Source organism: Hyalella azteca, unplaced genomic scaffold (assembly GCF_000764305.2).
Source record: "Hyalella azteca isolate HAZT.00-mixed unplaced genomic scaffold, Hazt_2.0.2 contig16040, whole genome shotgun sequence".
NCBI classification, from domain to species: Eukaryota; Metazoa; Arthropoda; class Malacostraca; order Amphipoda; family Hyalellidae; genus Hyalella; species Hyalella azteca.
In genome coordinates, this window is record NW_025945867.1 from 95147 (window position 1) to 112134 (window position 16988).

The 16988-nt window shown below is 35.5% G+C and overlaps 3 protein-coding genes across 4 annotated transcripts; 1 reads left to right on the forward strand and 2 right to left on the reverse strand.

The window, feature by feature from the left end:
* Positions 1–2044: 2044 nt before the first annotated feature.
* On the reverse strand, positions 2045–4791 carry LOC108682209. Of its 2 annotated transcripts, XM_018171339.1 has the most exons (4): positions 4611–4791; positions 4161–4215; positions 3028–3806; positions 2045–2948 (listed from the first exon to the last, which is right to left on the reverse strand). In XM_018171339.1, the coding sequence occupies exons 1-3, from the start codon at positions 4758–4760 to the stop codon at positions 3046–3048; spliced, it is 966 nt and encodes a 321-aa protein (XP_018026828.1). In that variant the 5' UTR covers positions 4761–4791; the 3' UTR covers positions 2045–2948; positions 3028–3045. The 2 variants fall into 2 exon arrangements, with proteins under 2 accessions (XP_018026828.1, XP_018026827.1); XM_018171338.1 differs by having other exon boundaries at positions 2045–3806.
* A 3680-nt stretch (positions 4792–8471) lies between these two features.
* LOC108682219 (viral IAP-associated factor homolog) lies at positions 8472–12770 on the forward strand. Its single transcript, XM_018171348.2, has 6 exons — positions 8472–8614; positions 9022–9154; positions 9970–10106; positions 10696–10845; positions 10976–11120; positions 11803–12770. The coding sequence occupies exons 1-6, from the start codon at positions 8609–8611 to the stop codon at positions 11949–11951; spliced, it is 720 nt and encodes a 239-aa protein (XP_018026837.1). The 5' UTR covers positions 8472–8608; the 3' UTR covers positions 11952–12770.
* A 564-nt stretch (positions 12771–13334) lies between these two features.
* LOC108682211 lies at positions 13335–15487 on the reverse strand. Its single transcript, XM_018171341.2, has one exon. It carries the CDS (start codon positions 15414–15416, stop codon positions 14118–14120), a length of 1299 nt encoding a protein of 432 aa, XP_018026830.1. The 5' UTR covers positions 15417–15487; the 3' UTR covers positions 13335–14117.
* Between the last annotated feature and the right edge of the window lie 1501 nt (positions 15488–16988).

Genomic DNA, 16988 nt, shown 5'->3' on the forward strand with positions numbered 1-16988 from the left:
TCAAGGCACAATTATTATAATTTAGTTCACTACCAATCGACCTTCCATCTTATCGTGTAGTTATAAAAATATAAACTATATTAACGGTTATTGTGACGATTCATGCCTTACCACAAATATATCTTTCAGTATCTAATAAAGACACATTTACCGGCCAACAATAAACGATTTTATAGGTATAAATAAATAGTTTTTCTCAAAGGCAAATAGTTCACGCTTAAGACATGGGTAGCCGCATCTTCATGTACGTGAAACATAGTACATAATATCTTTCCAAGATTCTCTCCTCTTTAGTTCGTCCATTGTTGATAAGATGTTCCATATTTCATACCCATACAAATAAATTGCATCAAATTATAGAATATTAATGCAATAAATCGTCAAGCTACAAATTGGGTTGACAGTAATTATTTGATGAAAATATTGACATTATTTTGACTCATAATGAATACAAGGCAGAATATTAATAGGAAAGAATTGACCCACAGAAGCTTCCTCCATCTATAAAATTAAAAATTTTGTTGCAAACAAATCTATACATTCCGTGGAGGATTTTTAAGGTCATTCGTTAATCTGTAGGAGCTTTTTCATTTAATTACGAAATAGATTACATGATGGAAGTATGCTATTGTATTAAAGTTAGTTCCACATTATTGTTTTTAAGTAAATATCAATCATAAATAGATTTCATATGCAATTCGGGAGAAACAACCAGCAGGCAATTAATGCGCAGTTTGAAGAGTCTACCAAATGATGAACTCGTTGCGGGGTTTGTGACTCGATAAAGTGAATCCGATGCTGAAAAAAGTGAACGTCTTAACAAACCGAAGCCCGGGCTTAGACTAAGGCACTGGCATGATTAAATGGCAAAAAAGCATAACATTTTTTAGAAGAGTCAGCGCCACAGATTTAGCCACAGCACTCATGCCACAGACCCTCCAAAGAATCGATTCCTTTTGTTAAAAAAACTGACACAATTTTCTAGCGCGGTCGAAATCGCTTTCAAGTTACTATATGGCAATTGAACCCTAAAAATCGTAGTCCTGACCAGTACTATACGGTTTTTATTTGACAAGCGGCGAGTTAACTACAGTAGCTGCTGAGTGGCGAACTATGAAGCATTGACGTCAGTAGTTGATGAGCCATCGTCATTAACCTCGCCATAAAGTATGAATAATAAGTTAGTACAAATCTTAGAATCAAACTATCATTTAACCAGGATGGTTCGGCGTTGCTCTGAAAGTTATACAACAATCTTAACTGAAAAATCTGAAATAAATTCAACACTTAGAATTTTACAGCATTTGAGCCTAAGTACATTAAAACAAATTTACCCTCACTCCTCACCTCCCAATATACATCTTCCCTAAATCAATGAAGTAACTAGCATACCAGAGCAATGGTATGTTATCCACGATACCAAGCTTACAATGTAGTAACTTGGTGAAGTTTTGAACACACGTCATGGAACACAGGCAGATTGATTCCATCACAACCATTTGCAAAAAATTTTTAGACTTTTAAATACCAGCAAATAACACGATATTATTATAAAAAGAAACAATTCATGAGATTCGCTCACATTGATTATTGTAACAGGAAATTAAAGATAAATTTGGAATAGAGTTCATTAATCCACGCTGATCTTCCAGCATAGATTCAGATCTATTTAGTTTCAGATTCACACAGGGAAAGAAGAATTATCTTCTAATATGACTGAGATCATAAGAGGTTCGATGATGAAATAAATTCAGACCAATTTCTCAAGACGATAAAAATTGCAAGTCTCAATAAAACTAACATGGACACAAACAAGATGGGGCGCCATCTACTAGCCAGAAACAAACGCTCAAGAAGAAAATATTCAATAGCTTTTTTGTGACAAACGGATTGCTTAACAATTAATGTACAATATCAAAAAAATATAACTCAGTACTCACAGCAGTGAGTGACAGAGAGCACATTTTCTAGTTGACGAAAACTTGAGGTCACGGACAGACGGACGGACGGACAGACAGGCAGACAGACAGACGGACATGGCGAGCACAATAGTGCATTTTTTCCATAAATGAGAAAATGCGCTAAAAAGTTATTTCATGGTAATCTTTAAGCCACGTAATGGTGAAGAAATAAGTGCGTTTAATGTACGGTAACTCAAATAATATATTGGTTTCCTCGACGAGCATTTTCGGCTAGAAGCTTCCTAGGTAATATTCTCAAACTGAAGAATAATTCCTCCATAAAATAAAATGAGAGTGCAATATTGAAATGAAATTCCATTAAATTCGTTTGTGACTGATGAAAGACTGGGATTTTCCACAGATAGAAGAATATGTTGCATTTCACTAACAAATGTTTGGGAACAAGCTGAAAGGATAAATTTATCTGCAATGTTACTGCCATTTTAAAAATAAAGTCATAAATTGTTAACCTCAAAATGTTAAAAGATTTTTAAAAATACAGCATTTCTTAAATTTTCACTAAACGAGAAAAGCACCTCGATGAGATTCTCAATTTGACTTTTATGACACCAATTTCAAAGGAAGCTGCTTTGCAAGATTATATAATTGAACTTATGATGTAGCAAAGTTGAGATTTAAAACACAACTACACCTAATAGAAAGTAAACACATTTTCTTTCCATAATATCAAGAGTATGGATAATTTTACAAGGTTCTTATCACTAAAATAACATCCAAGACCACAACCAAGCCACTTACAGACAGAAAAGATTTGAAGCACAAAAATATTTCTGCACTTTAAAATTTAACAATTAGTTTATAGAAAATATGGAAGCACGCATGGTGCTGGTGGTTAATCATTACCAAAATATTTTTTTACCACCGCATTCTTACAAAATGTATATTTTGTAGGTAAATTCAAAATATCTCTAATTAAGTTAAATAACTGCACATGGGACAATTCATGATACATCTCCAATGGCCGAACTTTTTATCTAAATTCATAATTAAGTTAAGTACTGTAACTGCACATGGGACAATTCATGATACATCTCCAATGGTCAAACTTTCTATCTAAATTCAGCTACAAGTCATACATGCCATCAACCAGATAATCCATCCTGTCATAATGCCGTTTGGTCCAGATATCTTGGAGCTTCTTGTATCCCAGAATGGCTATGATGATAATGAAGACTACACCAAACATGACGCCAAGCACCAGCGAGGAGCTCACGGAGTTGTTAGTGATGTTGTCAACAGCAGCATCAGGTTTGAGATGCTTTGAAGATACTACCGTCTGGCTACTGTTAACAACAGGAACTAGGATTGTAGACTTATATGAAGCTGTTGATGATTTCACAGCAATAGGTTTTAATTCAGGATATAGCTGTTTTTTCTCAGTGGTTGTACTGAGCTCTAAAGGAGGTTTTTGAATGTCATTGTATGGCTGTCTGTCAACAAATTGTGTTGTAGTACGAGGAGTTGTCGTCACATAGGATGTATTTGAAGATAGTTCTGGTTCGGCTGAGGTGCTGGTGGAATAAATCACATCTGCCATTTCTGCTTCCAATATTGTTGTTGATTCAATATCCCCAACACCTTTCCGACCAACAATAGACTTAGGGTTATCAACACCCTTGCGGGGAACAACAGAGCTTTTATTTCCAATGCTCTCATAGATGGAGGCTGGCTTTTCAACTTCACCTGTCAATATATTGTTTTCATTCAAGACTTGCAAGTGTTCAGATTCATGTTCAGGTTTCAACTTATTTTGAGTTGATTTTTCAGAAGTAGCAGGCGGTGCATGGTTGGATGGAGGAAATGGGTCAACCTCTCGTCCTCCACCTGAAATTCAAGTAAGATTTACTCAAAAAAATTATGAAACTAAAATTTGAAAAAATGTTTTGTATGGATTAAGACTTACAATCTTTAATTGATTAACATGACTACACTACTAGTGCATATACAGTAGATTATGATTAATGAATCATGTCATTAATGAATTAAAATTAAAAAATTTATAATTTGTCAGACCTGATGAAATTCAGATAATAGTACATACTAGATATTGGCATATCGGTACTCATTAGTTTCTCATTTGTTATGAATAAAATATTTTAAATAGCAAAAGTAAATTTACAGCTTCAACAATCAAAGAGAAGTGGTTTCATCAAAGGAATTAAAATAAACGAGTCTTACTTAGTAGTGAATTGTGCACATCTTCAACAGGAGGGGGCAAAATGTGTGACTTTCCCTGCAAAATAATAGCTATTTATGTCAACAAGTCAATCACCAAAAATAAAACAAGTATATTTATATTGAGTATTTATATTGAGAGATCATAATCATTGCTTATTCACTCAATACCAAGTTATAGGTCACAAAATGTTCTTTTGTTGATTTCATAAATGTTTGTTGACACATTATATAAAAAGTTCTGACAAAATACAATAAAGGATTTGAATATATTGGCAATTTAAATACAGGGAAATGCATGGAAAGAATTGTATTATTATTAGTTTAAAAAATATTGATTTTATAAAAAATAAGTATGGATGATTTTACAAACAGATAAATTTAAAAGAAAAATTATTTGAGTAAGAGGATTAAAAAAGCAAAATTGAATAAATGATGAGTATTGATTCATACCTCAAGTTCAGGGATCAGTATGATGCCATTAGGATGATTGTGCTCTGGAGGCAGACATGTGCATGGGCACATCAAGCATAAGAGTATACAAGATATAGAGACTAATTTTGAGATTATCTCAATACTATTTTCTTTAGATTTGAAAATCATTATAAGCTTGTTAAGAAACTATTTTTACTCTGAAAAAATAGATTACAATTTAACACTAGGTCACTTAAAAATGTACTTTTAGGTCTACATATAAACCGTATACTGTCAAACAGGGTTTTATAGGATGGGCAGGGTAATTGGGAAAGTACTCCATCATGGCATAAAAATGTAATAGCAGCAAAACTAATTTAAATACAGCAAAACTGAAAATAGTGGCATATACTTTGACACTTTTCCTATCTATGTAGCATAAAGAAAGTTATAATAATAATTTCCTAGCTCTAAAAAAATCCCTGAAAAAATGTCAAAAAGTTATATTTTGAAAAAGTGCTTCTGTTAAGGTCTGTAATGAAAAAAAAAATATTCACCATATTGAAAAATTAAGCTTGAAAAAAAAGTTGCAGTCAGGTGTTGGCTTTAAAACTTTATTGTCTGACTTTGCGTACCTCAATCCAAAACAAAATGGTGGCCATTTCTGCAAGTTGGGGTACCTATTACAAGTTACAGGACACTCTATTACCCTGTTATATAGGACTTGTATTACCCTGTAATATGGGACACCCCCTAAAAACGCATTTACAGTAGAATCTTCATTAGCACAGGCTCTCTGCTCTGGTCAATATAAAAATTGGTTAATGACAAAGAATTTTGTTTAAATTTACCTTTCTCAGCAATCATCAATAAAATGTCACTAAGAAAAATTAATGCATTATCGGTCATCACAAAATTGTGCATAGAATGTCATAGATAGAATTGTGCACCAAATATAGAATGAAAAAGAATTAACCTAAAATATGATTTATTTCTACAAAAAATATGATGGTTGTCACTAAAATATTCCTTTCTGTTTCAGGTATGTTTTTTATGATCTTTTTTTTTTTGTTATATGAATTAATTCACTTGACCATATTAAAATGGTGCAAAATTATAAGCCCAGTCCCATAAACTTACGGAGGAAATGCTATATGGCAGCCAGGGTGCAAACTGCAGAAAGTGGGTGAATAATGCAAGATCTTTGGCAATGCATCAGCAGCAAAATTTATGCCTTCAGAATATCTTGCCAACACATTTGGGTTGAAATAATTTCATTTCAGATATTCGCCAGTCCTTGGCCAACTATTTAGAAAATAGTTGAAAATCTGAAAGACTGCAAGCACACAAAGGAAGGTTTCTGGCACATTGGATGGATCAGGATACAGTGAAGCTTTTGTCCAGAAATCAGTTGCAATGAGTGTAAGTGTTGCACTGCGTGGAGAGTGAGGAATACACTATCAACGTTGCTTGCAGCATTTTCTTATTAAAAATTACATGGCAATACATCTTGAAATGGCCAGGAACATATTGGGCTAAATGACATAGGGTAAACGCAGTATATTCCGACATCGTGGGTAATTCCGACACCTCAACTTTTTTCCTTTATATTAAGCTTTGTCTTAGTTCCACGCATTCATTGATGGTTGAAATAGTGATGTCATACTATTGCACGCCATACTATTGCCAAAACACTAGGTCTGGGCCATCTGGCGGGAAAATGTTAAGATCCAAAGAGACAGTGCACATCACCCAGTGAGAACATCGAAAAACATTTCGAAGTTGATAGTTGACCTTGCTCTACCAAACAGTGATCAACTGTTTGTGTATAAAAATATTATGGTTTGAGACTTTTAAATAAGTCTGTGAACATATTAGGAATCCTTTAAGTATACTTGTATTTGCTGATTTCAAGTTGTAAATAAATTAATAGATGATTAAGTTAAAAGACGGTTATAGACACATAAAAGCTAATTCCAACACAGCTTGGAATTAGACACACACAGCTCGTTCCGAGCTGTGTGTAAAAATTAAAATTTTTGTAATTAAAAGCTTAATAGCTCTTAATTAAAAGCCTAATTAAGTAGAGTTCAATATTCAATTGTGTTCTAATTCTGAGCTATGTTGTATTCCAATACAGCTCACAGTGACTCACACAGCGATTGAAATTTGAACACAAGAGTGTCGGAATTATGAATTAGTAGAGTTTGAAGCGCGGCCAGAATTAGTCTTACAAAATGCCAAATTTAGTCCCACACAGCATCGGATGATTGGAATATAGGGATTTGGTAGGTTTGCATTCTAAAAGCTTTTAAATAAATATGGCAACATTTTGTGACGTTTCATTGTTGCTGGCTCATAGTGCAGTGTTTTGAGAGTGACGTAAAGCAAACAGAACTCGAGTTGCACATACGGTGATTTTTTTATAGCCATTCATTTTTTGCTACGTCCTTAATGTGTCGCAGTACCTATACCGCGTTTACCCTATCTTGGCGACAGGCCGACACCGCTTGCAAACTCTGCACCCTGGTAAAACAGTGGTATGACTGCTGATAATAATCAGCCTGATATGAAGCTTGCAGTGGACAATAGGTTGTTGTCAAATGTCAATGTCATCATGGCATGGAAGTTTTTTTTTAGTTTTTTTTTAAAGTGTTAGGCTGTTAGCCTAGGTATAGAAAAGAAATATAGTTTTAGTTACCTAATAAAAATTGATCCAGTAATCAGGTAATATCATCAATAATGGAAAAACAAGTATCATCACAAGTACAAAACAAGTATCATTTATGCAATGCTTCATCTACAAATTAGGTATGAGGACTTTGGAGTACTGTTACTGTTACTGTTAGTAATGGATGAGTAGCTACATTCTGGCTCTGCTGCCTCTGCATGCTTCAAACATTTGAAAATTTAATTTTATTTCAAGTGTCCCAAATCTAATTGGTTCCAGCTTTTTTGGGAGTAATTTGGGATGCTTATTTTCAGCTTCTGGCACCTTACAAATAGCATATGGATTTTTTTGGAGATGGTGTTTGATGGCCCTTGCAATTTTGCAAAGATCTTTATTCTTTAAAATGAGCCCAAACTTGTTTATGAAATTGAAATGTTTAATGGTAAGCAGTTATCAACAAAAAAAAAAACATAAAAATTGTCCCTTATTTGCCTAAAAGTTAATACGACGTTTGATGCAAAATGATGGATTGATGGTTAGCCTAGAATCTATATCACATCATCACTACCATATTGGCATATGGGAGGCTATTGGGAGCCTTAGGTACTAGCCCTAGTGCAATTTTGTGTCATCCCTCAAGTTTTCACAATAGAAAAATATCACACTGAATAAAATTGAATGAAGCAATTTTGGAATGCCGGGTTGAAAAAGAGCTGGTTGACCGTTGATTCCCATTTCCCCATACAGAAGGCACCGCAAGTCGGCCATGTCCTTTCCTTTCAACGTCTCCAAGGTTTCTATGCGTAACAGCTGAAGTGGTTGGAGTAACCAACCTTCCGTTTTTTATATTTCGTTCAGGAATTTTTCATGTGACTGTTTCTTGCAAATCAGTTCACACTTTAATTCAAGGTTTGAAACATAATTCCATCAGTCGTCGAAGCGGGGGTTTAGTGATAAACCTATTAGTTCATGAGCACATGCTACGTAAATAACTTGGTGCATCCTTTTAAAAAACGAACATTATTCAGCAAGGTTTAGCATTTTTTATTATTACGAAACAAATCAACGTTGAAGCAGATTTTTAGATTATCGCAGAAATTTTATAAAATGAGTGTACACGAGAATTTTTTATTCACACAACTTCAGTTAGAATGTTTTATACATTTTTTTTCAAATTCTATATTAAGGACAGATTGAAACTTGTTATTCACTCCGCTAGAGTTGCACTGCCGCATTTGGCAGTTTATTTTTGGCATTTGTGGCTGATCAAGTCATCCGCTGGCCTCTGTGATAGGTACGTCGCTGCAAAAGGAACGACTGAAAACTTCGTACCCTTCGTTGCTGTTTTGTTCACATCAAATCGATCATGCAGGTGAGGTAAATTTTGTTGTGCGTGTTTTAAAATTATATCCACACGATGCACAAGGTAAGTAAGATGGTTTCGATTGTTAATATTCTATGTTTGTGTTAACATGCTTCCAGTTACTGATAGAGGTACGGTATCTCATCGTTTTCAGGCAATTTAACATGTTCTCGTGCCACACGCACATCTGGTTGTTTCAAGTAGCCTATTTCCTGTGAAACAGGATTATTACTTCCTTAATCACCCGTGTTTGGGCCGTGTATTTGCATAAATGCGTCTGATATTCCTATAATCTATATGGCCTTTTGGTTGGCTTGTTGGAACTTGGAACATTAGAAATTCTGTTTCAGAAGTTTTATTTCTTTGTGTTTACTCCTATTTCCTAGCCATGTATCTATGAGTTTTGATTGTTTCAGGATCCAAATGAAGACACTGAATGGAACGACTTGCTTCGTGCCAAGGGTATTCTTCCTGCAAAGGAGCCAGAGGTTACTGAAGAGGCCCTAACCGAAATGATTGAGCAAACTATTCAAGAAAAACAAAGCCTTGGTGAGATCAAGAATTTCAATCAGCAGATTTAGTCTAATTCAGTAGGTAATTCAATTGGATTGCCAAATCATCTTTTTCTGGACAAAGTCAGCAATTATGTAAAAAAAAATGAAAAATATCTTTTTACACCAGAACCTACAAATGTACTAGAATATATTAAGTTCAAGGCCTTTTTTGACTGTGGACTTGGCAGTTTTTTTTTAGACCATCTTTCAACCCTGAATTGAATGCAATCACTCCACGGTGTACAATCCCTATTCCTAATCCTTTCCATGCCTGCATTAATGAAACTCCTATCCTATCTGTTAGACTGTATATTATAGTACTAGTACAGCATCCAATTCCAAGTAGAGAAATTGGTGTACAAGATTTGATGTAAAAATTTTGTTCCTCTGCTTCTGCATGTTTAAAATAAAAAGAAACTATTTGTACAAATTAGTGTATATATCATGTATGAAATGTTTATGGTAGTATATACCTTGCTCTAGGGGCTAAATTAAGTTATTTTGCACAATATTGCATCATCATAATATGGTTAAAAATTAATATAAGCAAGCAATGCTACGTAGCTCATTTACGCATTTAGCAATTGTAGTATCTTGTTATAAGATCAATTTTAATGGGATATATAATATAAATATTATATGTGCCAGCTGACCATCACTGGCTTGCTACACAAGTTAGTGAAAAAAATTAATTATTGTCTTCATCAGGCTTCATGAAAGTGGCAATGTTCTTCTGAAATAGATGTACTGGTAACTTTAACAATTACAAGTAATTCTGTTTGACACTCAAAATTATATTTTTGATGGCAGATGCACGACTAGGAAACCTGTCATTGGAAGGACTGGCCGAAATTGAAGATGATGAAGACGAGGCTATTATCTTAGAGTTCAGAAGGCGCAGGCTTGAGGAAATGAAGAAAGAAGCTGAAAGTTCCAAGTTTGGAGAAGTAGGTATATTTTGCTCTATGAACTAGATTGAATGCATGGAATTTTCCATGTTTTTAACTTAATATATGTTGCATTTACCTAAACCCCAAAACCTAGTGATGGAGTAAACATTCTTCTTTCACAATTCCGATTGAATTTTATATTTTCTAAATCATCTATCATTAGAATTAGATTCCAATGAATTTTAAAGCAGAGATATTCCTTGTCGTTTGAGATATTTATTTGGGTTTGCATTTTGAGTCATTTTAAAACATTCATAGTCTGTTCAAACACAATGGTGTACAAATTATATTTTGTAAGCCATCACAGTTTCATTTGATTGGTGAAGTGGGTCGATCAAAATTGCCTGTGATGTAAATTAACTTCACAACCATTATCCAATTGAACCTCTTCATTCTCAACCTATTATGTTTGGTTCTCTCTCTTGTGTGCCCACTGCCCAAATGAGAAAAGCAATTTAAAGTAAATAGCTTATGTTTGAGATATATCAGTCAACAATGCTTGAATATAAACCAAGATCATGTATAAATATGACCAAATGCTTCTTCTATAGAGATTTTTGTAATAAATAATGTGCAAATTTGACAGGTTATCGAGATAAGTGGAGTAGATTACATCAACCAAGTAAACAAAGCTGGCACTGGCATTTATGTCTTCCTTCACCTCTACAAGCCTGGCATCCCGCAGTGTACTCTCATCAACCAGCATTTCACTATACTAGCTGCAAAGTTTCCCAAGGTGTCTGCTTAACTGCTGCACCTGCTGAAATAGTATATATTTCATAGCATTAGGATGGACTCAATGCACTTGTAATCCTCCAATTAGTTGATAATAATACGGTTTTTATAGCTGCAATTGTACTTTCTAGGTTAAATTCATCAAGTCCATCTCAACAACATGCATCCCCAACTTTCCTGATCGTAACTTGCCAGCAATCTTCGTCTACTTTGAAGGAGCCGCCAAGAAACAGTTCATTGGACCACAAGAATTTTCTGATAGAATATCGTGTGACGGTAAGATTCTATGCTTCTTGGTCTATATAATTCTTGTATTTTTTGTTTATTGCTTTAGTTTTATCCCAGTTTAATTATGATCATATTCGTCATTGTCTTTATTACGATCTTCGTGCTTCATTGTGCTTTCTCTTCAACATTAATTGTAAATAATTGTAATATACTAACTATCAGTTTTCATTATTCGTTATGTTTACCTTGGAATCGTTTAACCTCGTGTAAAATATTATCCCTGTAACATGCAAAATCTGCAAGTATTATTAATATGGACAGTACCCAATCTTAATAAAAAAAATGTTCAACGTAGCGAGATAAGGCATAAAGTAAAAGAACATGGACGCCGACGCTAATAAAAATTATGATAATGATGTTCTTCAGAAACACATGCAACTCATACTATAAGGTTGAAATATGATCTAAAACCATTTTTCTTATGGGCAACTATCGTCAGTTTGGAAAAGATCCGGTCAAATGACATGTTTTTAGATCTCATGTGGACAAGTCACGAAAAGTACAAGAATCGGCGACAGGCCACATCAGGCATATTCTTCAGCGCCGACATCACTATGATATCGTCATAGTTTGTGAACGTATTCTTCATATAGTACCTAATGATGATCAGTGTTCTTATTTAGGCTATCAATAATAGTGCAGAAGTGTTGCAATGTCTCTGCCATTTCAGAACTGGAATGGATGCTGTCCAAGACTGGAGGCATCAAGACAGACCTTGAGTCTGATCCTCGCGGGGCGAAAGTTCGTGATGTCTTCATGAGCTCCTTAGGCAACGCACGCACGGCTGACAGCGGCGATAGCGACGAAGGCGACTGGTAGCAGTGGCTTTGAAAACATATTCTCATGTGTTTATATCAAACTCAACATGACTCTGTTCATTATGAGAAAATTATGAACACGAGTTTTTATTACTTACAAATAGCATTTGATTGTTCCAATTTCTCACCGTTTGAATTGGTTATCGTGAACTACCGCCCCAAGATTAATGCCCAATAGAAATAAGAGGCTCCTTTTACATTTCTTTCAACTCGTTTTTCATTTAATGGCGAGAGAAAGATCATGTTCGAAATTGTGATGCCTACATTTTTTTGTGGTTGCGCAAGACTAATTTTGATGCTGAAATTAAAAAAAAAATGTTGTGTCAAAAGAAAAGTTTCGGGGCATTGGATTAGTTGTTTATCGAGAACTACTGAGCACTTACAAGTTACTATTTAATCTGAAACCTCTCACAATTGGATAACAATCCGCTGCATATTAGCCACGAGTTATGACGGTGTGTATATGCAGCAGAAGATATTTTTTTTAATTTGATTAAAGTGTGAATTTATTTTATTTTATAGTGCCTAACATAACAACGTCCGACTCCTGCTCGCCGTTTTTATTTGACATCTTTTATAAATGTTATCGACTATTCATGGCTCTTGTCTCAACGTCCATGCTAACATTTGGCCACGAGCATCTTTTTTTCTGAGAGAACTTGCTTACAAACAATTCATTAAGTCAGATCCGTTGACAGGGTAAAATTTTGTCCTACAATGCCTTAAACTAACAATCCAGGTTGTTATTATGTAGAGTAGAATGTGTGTTTAATTTCTGTTGCTTGTTTTTACTGATCTACTATTTATACGTTGCAAATCATGACGTCTCATTATTTCCTTTAATTGATATTATAGAATTCTCTGAGCAATAAATAAAATCTATCTTTCGAAAAAGTGATTGGTGTAATTCAGCCTTGCGCACTTCACAGAGTTGATTTGATCGTCTGTGGCGCAAAAGAGACAGCCGTGTATTATCGCGTAAATCAAAACCTGAAAAGTTCGACTGTCCTGAGAGTATTTTGACAAACATCGAGGACAGTGCAATGAAATCCGCGACCATCGAAGGAAATCGAGTGAAAGATCATATTTATTAACACTATATTGCCTATAGTGTTGAGAAATTTTTCGGCGCCAAGACCGTTTCTTGTTATGTTTCGTTTTATGCAGTCATCATTCGCAAGAGTAAAATTAATCTACAACTAAATTTATTTATGCATTTTTCATTAAATTCTCAACATGCCAACAAAACTTTTATTGCTCGTTTAAAAAAACATTGACCAAGACTGCACAATTTTATAGTCGTTGATAGCATCGAATATTTAAGGAGTGAGATTCCATCAATTACTTGGTGAGTGAAAGAGTTTTGTACGTGGTTGAGGATTTATTTGAGAATTTAATTTCTTCTCTCCAGTGTTATTGCCGCGTGTATATTTGAGCGCGCTGTTTTTCGAAAACTTTACGTTACTACTAAAATACTCCGTGCATAGCAACGGACTATCTTCAACTTCAAAAACTTTAACAATAAGTAAAAACATACGTTTAAACTCTTTGATATCGGATACATTTACATCGTCGTTACTATTCGTACCTAACGTGGCTTTTGACCGGGAAGTCGCGTGGTAATTAAAGCTGGTAAACTGACAATTGTCAGTTGAAAAAGGAAAAATTCAGGTTGAAAATGTAAGGAAGAAAAACTTTTTTATGATTCTGACATTGTTATTGCTATTAAATTGCTCGTGTTAGATGATTGACTAGCAAGCGGCTGGTTATTTCAACTAAAAAAGGATCCCCAACCTAAGCGCAAATACATTGAAATGAGAAACAGGCATGGAATTTAAATTAAATTAAAACATATGAGAGCACAGAGAAGCAGTAATCTAGATCTAATGTTCTATCGCACCGAGTATGAAATTAGATTGACATACATTTGAAAATAAATACTCTAAATGCAACAATCCGTTAAATTTTATAAGGAAAAATGAAAAAGACCGCCACAAAGGGTTACTCTAGTTTCGTGGGCAGGAAGATTCCAGTTAGTCAACTTGGCAGAAATTCTTTTTTATACTTTGATCCACGTCGATTGGGTAAATAGATGTGAATGAGAAGAGCAAACTAAAATTTACCGTAAATCGAAGAATCAACCAACGGAAAATTAAATTGTTTAAATTTAATCATTCTCCAGTTCCGTTACGCTGAAATTGCAGCTAAGGCTTTCTTCATCGACAAGGTCAAATTCTTCTCGCCCGACCATCGAAACCTTCTGTTGCGTTTCGTCGGGACTCGAGAAGTTAAAAAGATCGTCGGCACCATCAAACCACTCCATAATTCTCATCCCTGTTGTAGAATTCGATTCATTTACACACAAATGAAAGTCTTCAGGTTCTTGCGGCACCAATGATAGAAAATTATCATTATTTTCCCTTCTGTAATTTTGTTGTATCCATCGGCCATCCTTTTGTAATCCGTACAGTACGCCATCTTGAATTTCTTCCATTGCACCTTGCTCATTGATCAGATATTGAAGAGCTCCTTTCTTGAATAGAATTAGCTTCCCTTCGAAATGAATTTCAATGACATCACCATTTTGATTGAAAGTCATATTTAAGTGTCTATTCAAAGTTTCTTGTAGGCATGCCGAGTCTACACGATACTTTTCACTATTATTCATTTCTACACTCGTGACGTCATATCGAGTGAATGACGAGAGTCGTTGTTGGATCTTTTCAATGAGGAACTTCTTGCCTCTCTTGAGTATCAGGCGTCCTCGATCAGATTTACACGCTATTACGATTTCGTCTATTATCTTACGGGTGGTTGTTGACAGTGCATTACCCGATATCGTGCTTTGAACAGCTTCACCGGCAGTTAAGGTACATTTAGCCATACTTTTCACCTGAATAACGTTGACAATCTTTCCAGCAAAATGTCCGGTCGCACCATCAATCATCACTCCCCCAACAGCGTCACACCACTTGCCCGGATTCTTCGGATCACTTAGTGGTTCGAGGATACCATACGGCAGAAATTTACTGTGCATACCGGTATCTACCGCAGTAATTGTAGAATCCATGAAAGCTCCTGCACCGATACCACCAGCAACGGCCCCTACGGGACCTCCTAGCAGGAAGCCTCCAACTCCTCCTCCTATGACAGCTGTGGTGTGAGATGCGGCCTTCATTGCAGCGTCGCCCTTCTCTTTATCTTTCATGGCGTAATGAAATGCTCCTTTCAAGTGTCCTGCCACAGGTACTCCATCTACAAGGGACCCGATGAACTTTCCAAACTCTTTCTGTGTTTCTCTGGCAGCTTGTGTGTCACCTTTTGCTACTTCCACAGCAGATCTAATTTGGGAAACGACGGGGCATTGTCTGGAGAAGTTAACTTGCGTCCGTTTGGCTCCTTCCGGGTCACGACACACCCACTGAACAACCGACTTAGTTTGTGACAAGACAGGTAGTGCATCCATTGTGTCCGAAATATTGTGATGTTTTTATTCACTAATTATTCGGTATAATATTTTTACTGTAAATGGTTATGTCGATACATTTCATATTTAAGCTCCATGAATATTATCAATTTTTGATAGATATCAGTACACAAACATGATTTGAATCAATGTCAATCTACCGTACACATGTAGACCAACAAATGTCGAATGATACTTGATCGAGCGAATGCAATTGAAATCCAAATGATCCTCTACAGGAATCAGAAACGTTCAACTTTACAGAAGCATTACCAGGTAGTCTTGCTCAGATACACAAGTCAGCCGAGCACTGAGCCAGAACGATGTGTCCAGCTCACCTGAGTTCGTGATCGAGCGTGCAGCAACATCGGAGAATTTCATGACGCCACAGGCACCGCGGCCAATCGCTGAGCTGCAGCATACATCGCTTGTAGTCCACCTATTGATTCAGAAACACCGAGCCATCCGTATGTAAAAAAATTATTAAAACGATTGTATAACATCCATTTCAATTTTTGGCATATCTATTGTGAAGGAATAACTATTTCAGGGAGAGACAATCTGAGAGAAAAACAAAATTTGCAGAACGAGGCAGAGCCAAAAAGAATCATGCAACATGAATGACATTACGTACAAATAAACTATTCTGTACCAAACAACCATACTAATTCTAAGAACTGTGTCTGCACTGTTTTACATCTTAGGAATCTTAAATTATTAAATTTGGAAACGTAGAAGAAACCATTGCGAAACACCCACAAAGAATTAACTGAAGCAAACGAGCCCTATGAAATATATATTGTTCGCAAATCAAGTTTACCCTAACGCATCTCGTGAGTAAATCATTTTAATTCGTTTAACCTCTTTGAGTATCGAGAAAGTCGTATAAAAAACGTTATGGATTCGGTTGGTGATTGTGGTCGCATTTTAAAAGTAACCTGATGAACAGAGTTCGCTCTTCGCTGTAACCAGCGGAGATGAGTATGTTTTCACTACCAAACGCAGATGAACTATGGCTGAGTTCACACCACACTGCCGGGTACGTGCCAGGCATATGCCAGTCACGGTTGAGTCCAATATTCTTAAACACGTTGACCCTGAAGTGGTACATATGAGTACCACGAAATGTATTTCTCCAGGACGTAGTGGTGCATAATAAACATGGTTTCCAGATGGTGTAAAAAATGACAAGTCCGCGAACAAAAATGGCCAAAAAGGGCACATGACTTAGTATATTTGTAGGTTCAGGTGAAAAAATTCCATTTCTCTTTTTTGTAGTTTTAAATTTAATTAGGAAGTACTCCAATCATAAATTTTAGCCGGCCAGCGCAATTAAAAAAAAAACTAAATCGCGGAATTTGTCCGGAAAAATATCCATTACAAGACCAGCAATTTGTTCGTGAAGCTTACAAGCAAATCTAAAAAGAAGTTCATAGCCTATAATTACAGAAGAGTTTTGAATGGACTACGATTTTCAGCGATGAACAGGTCATTTATATCTTCAAATAAAGAGAAAGCGGTTTTTATTGTTGGGAGGGGGAGGTGTTCGTAAATGCGCACGATGTTAGCAAA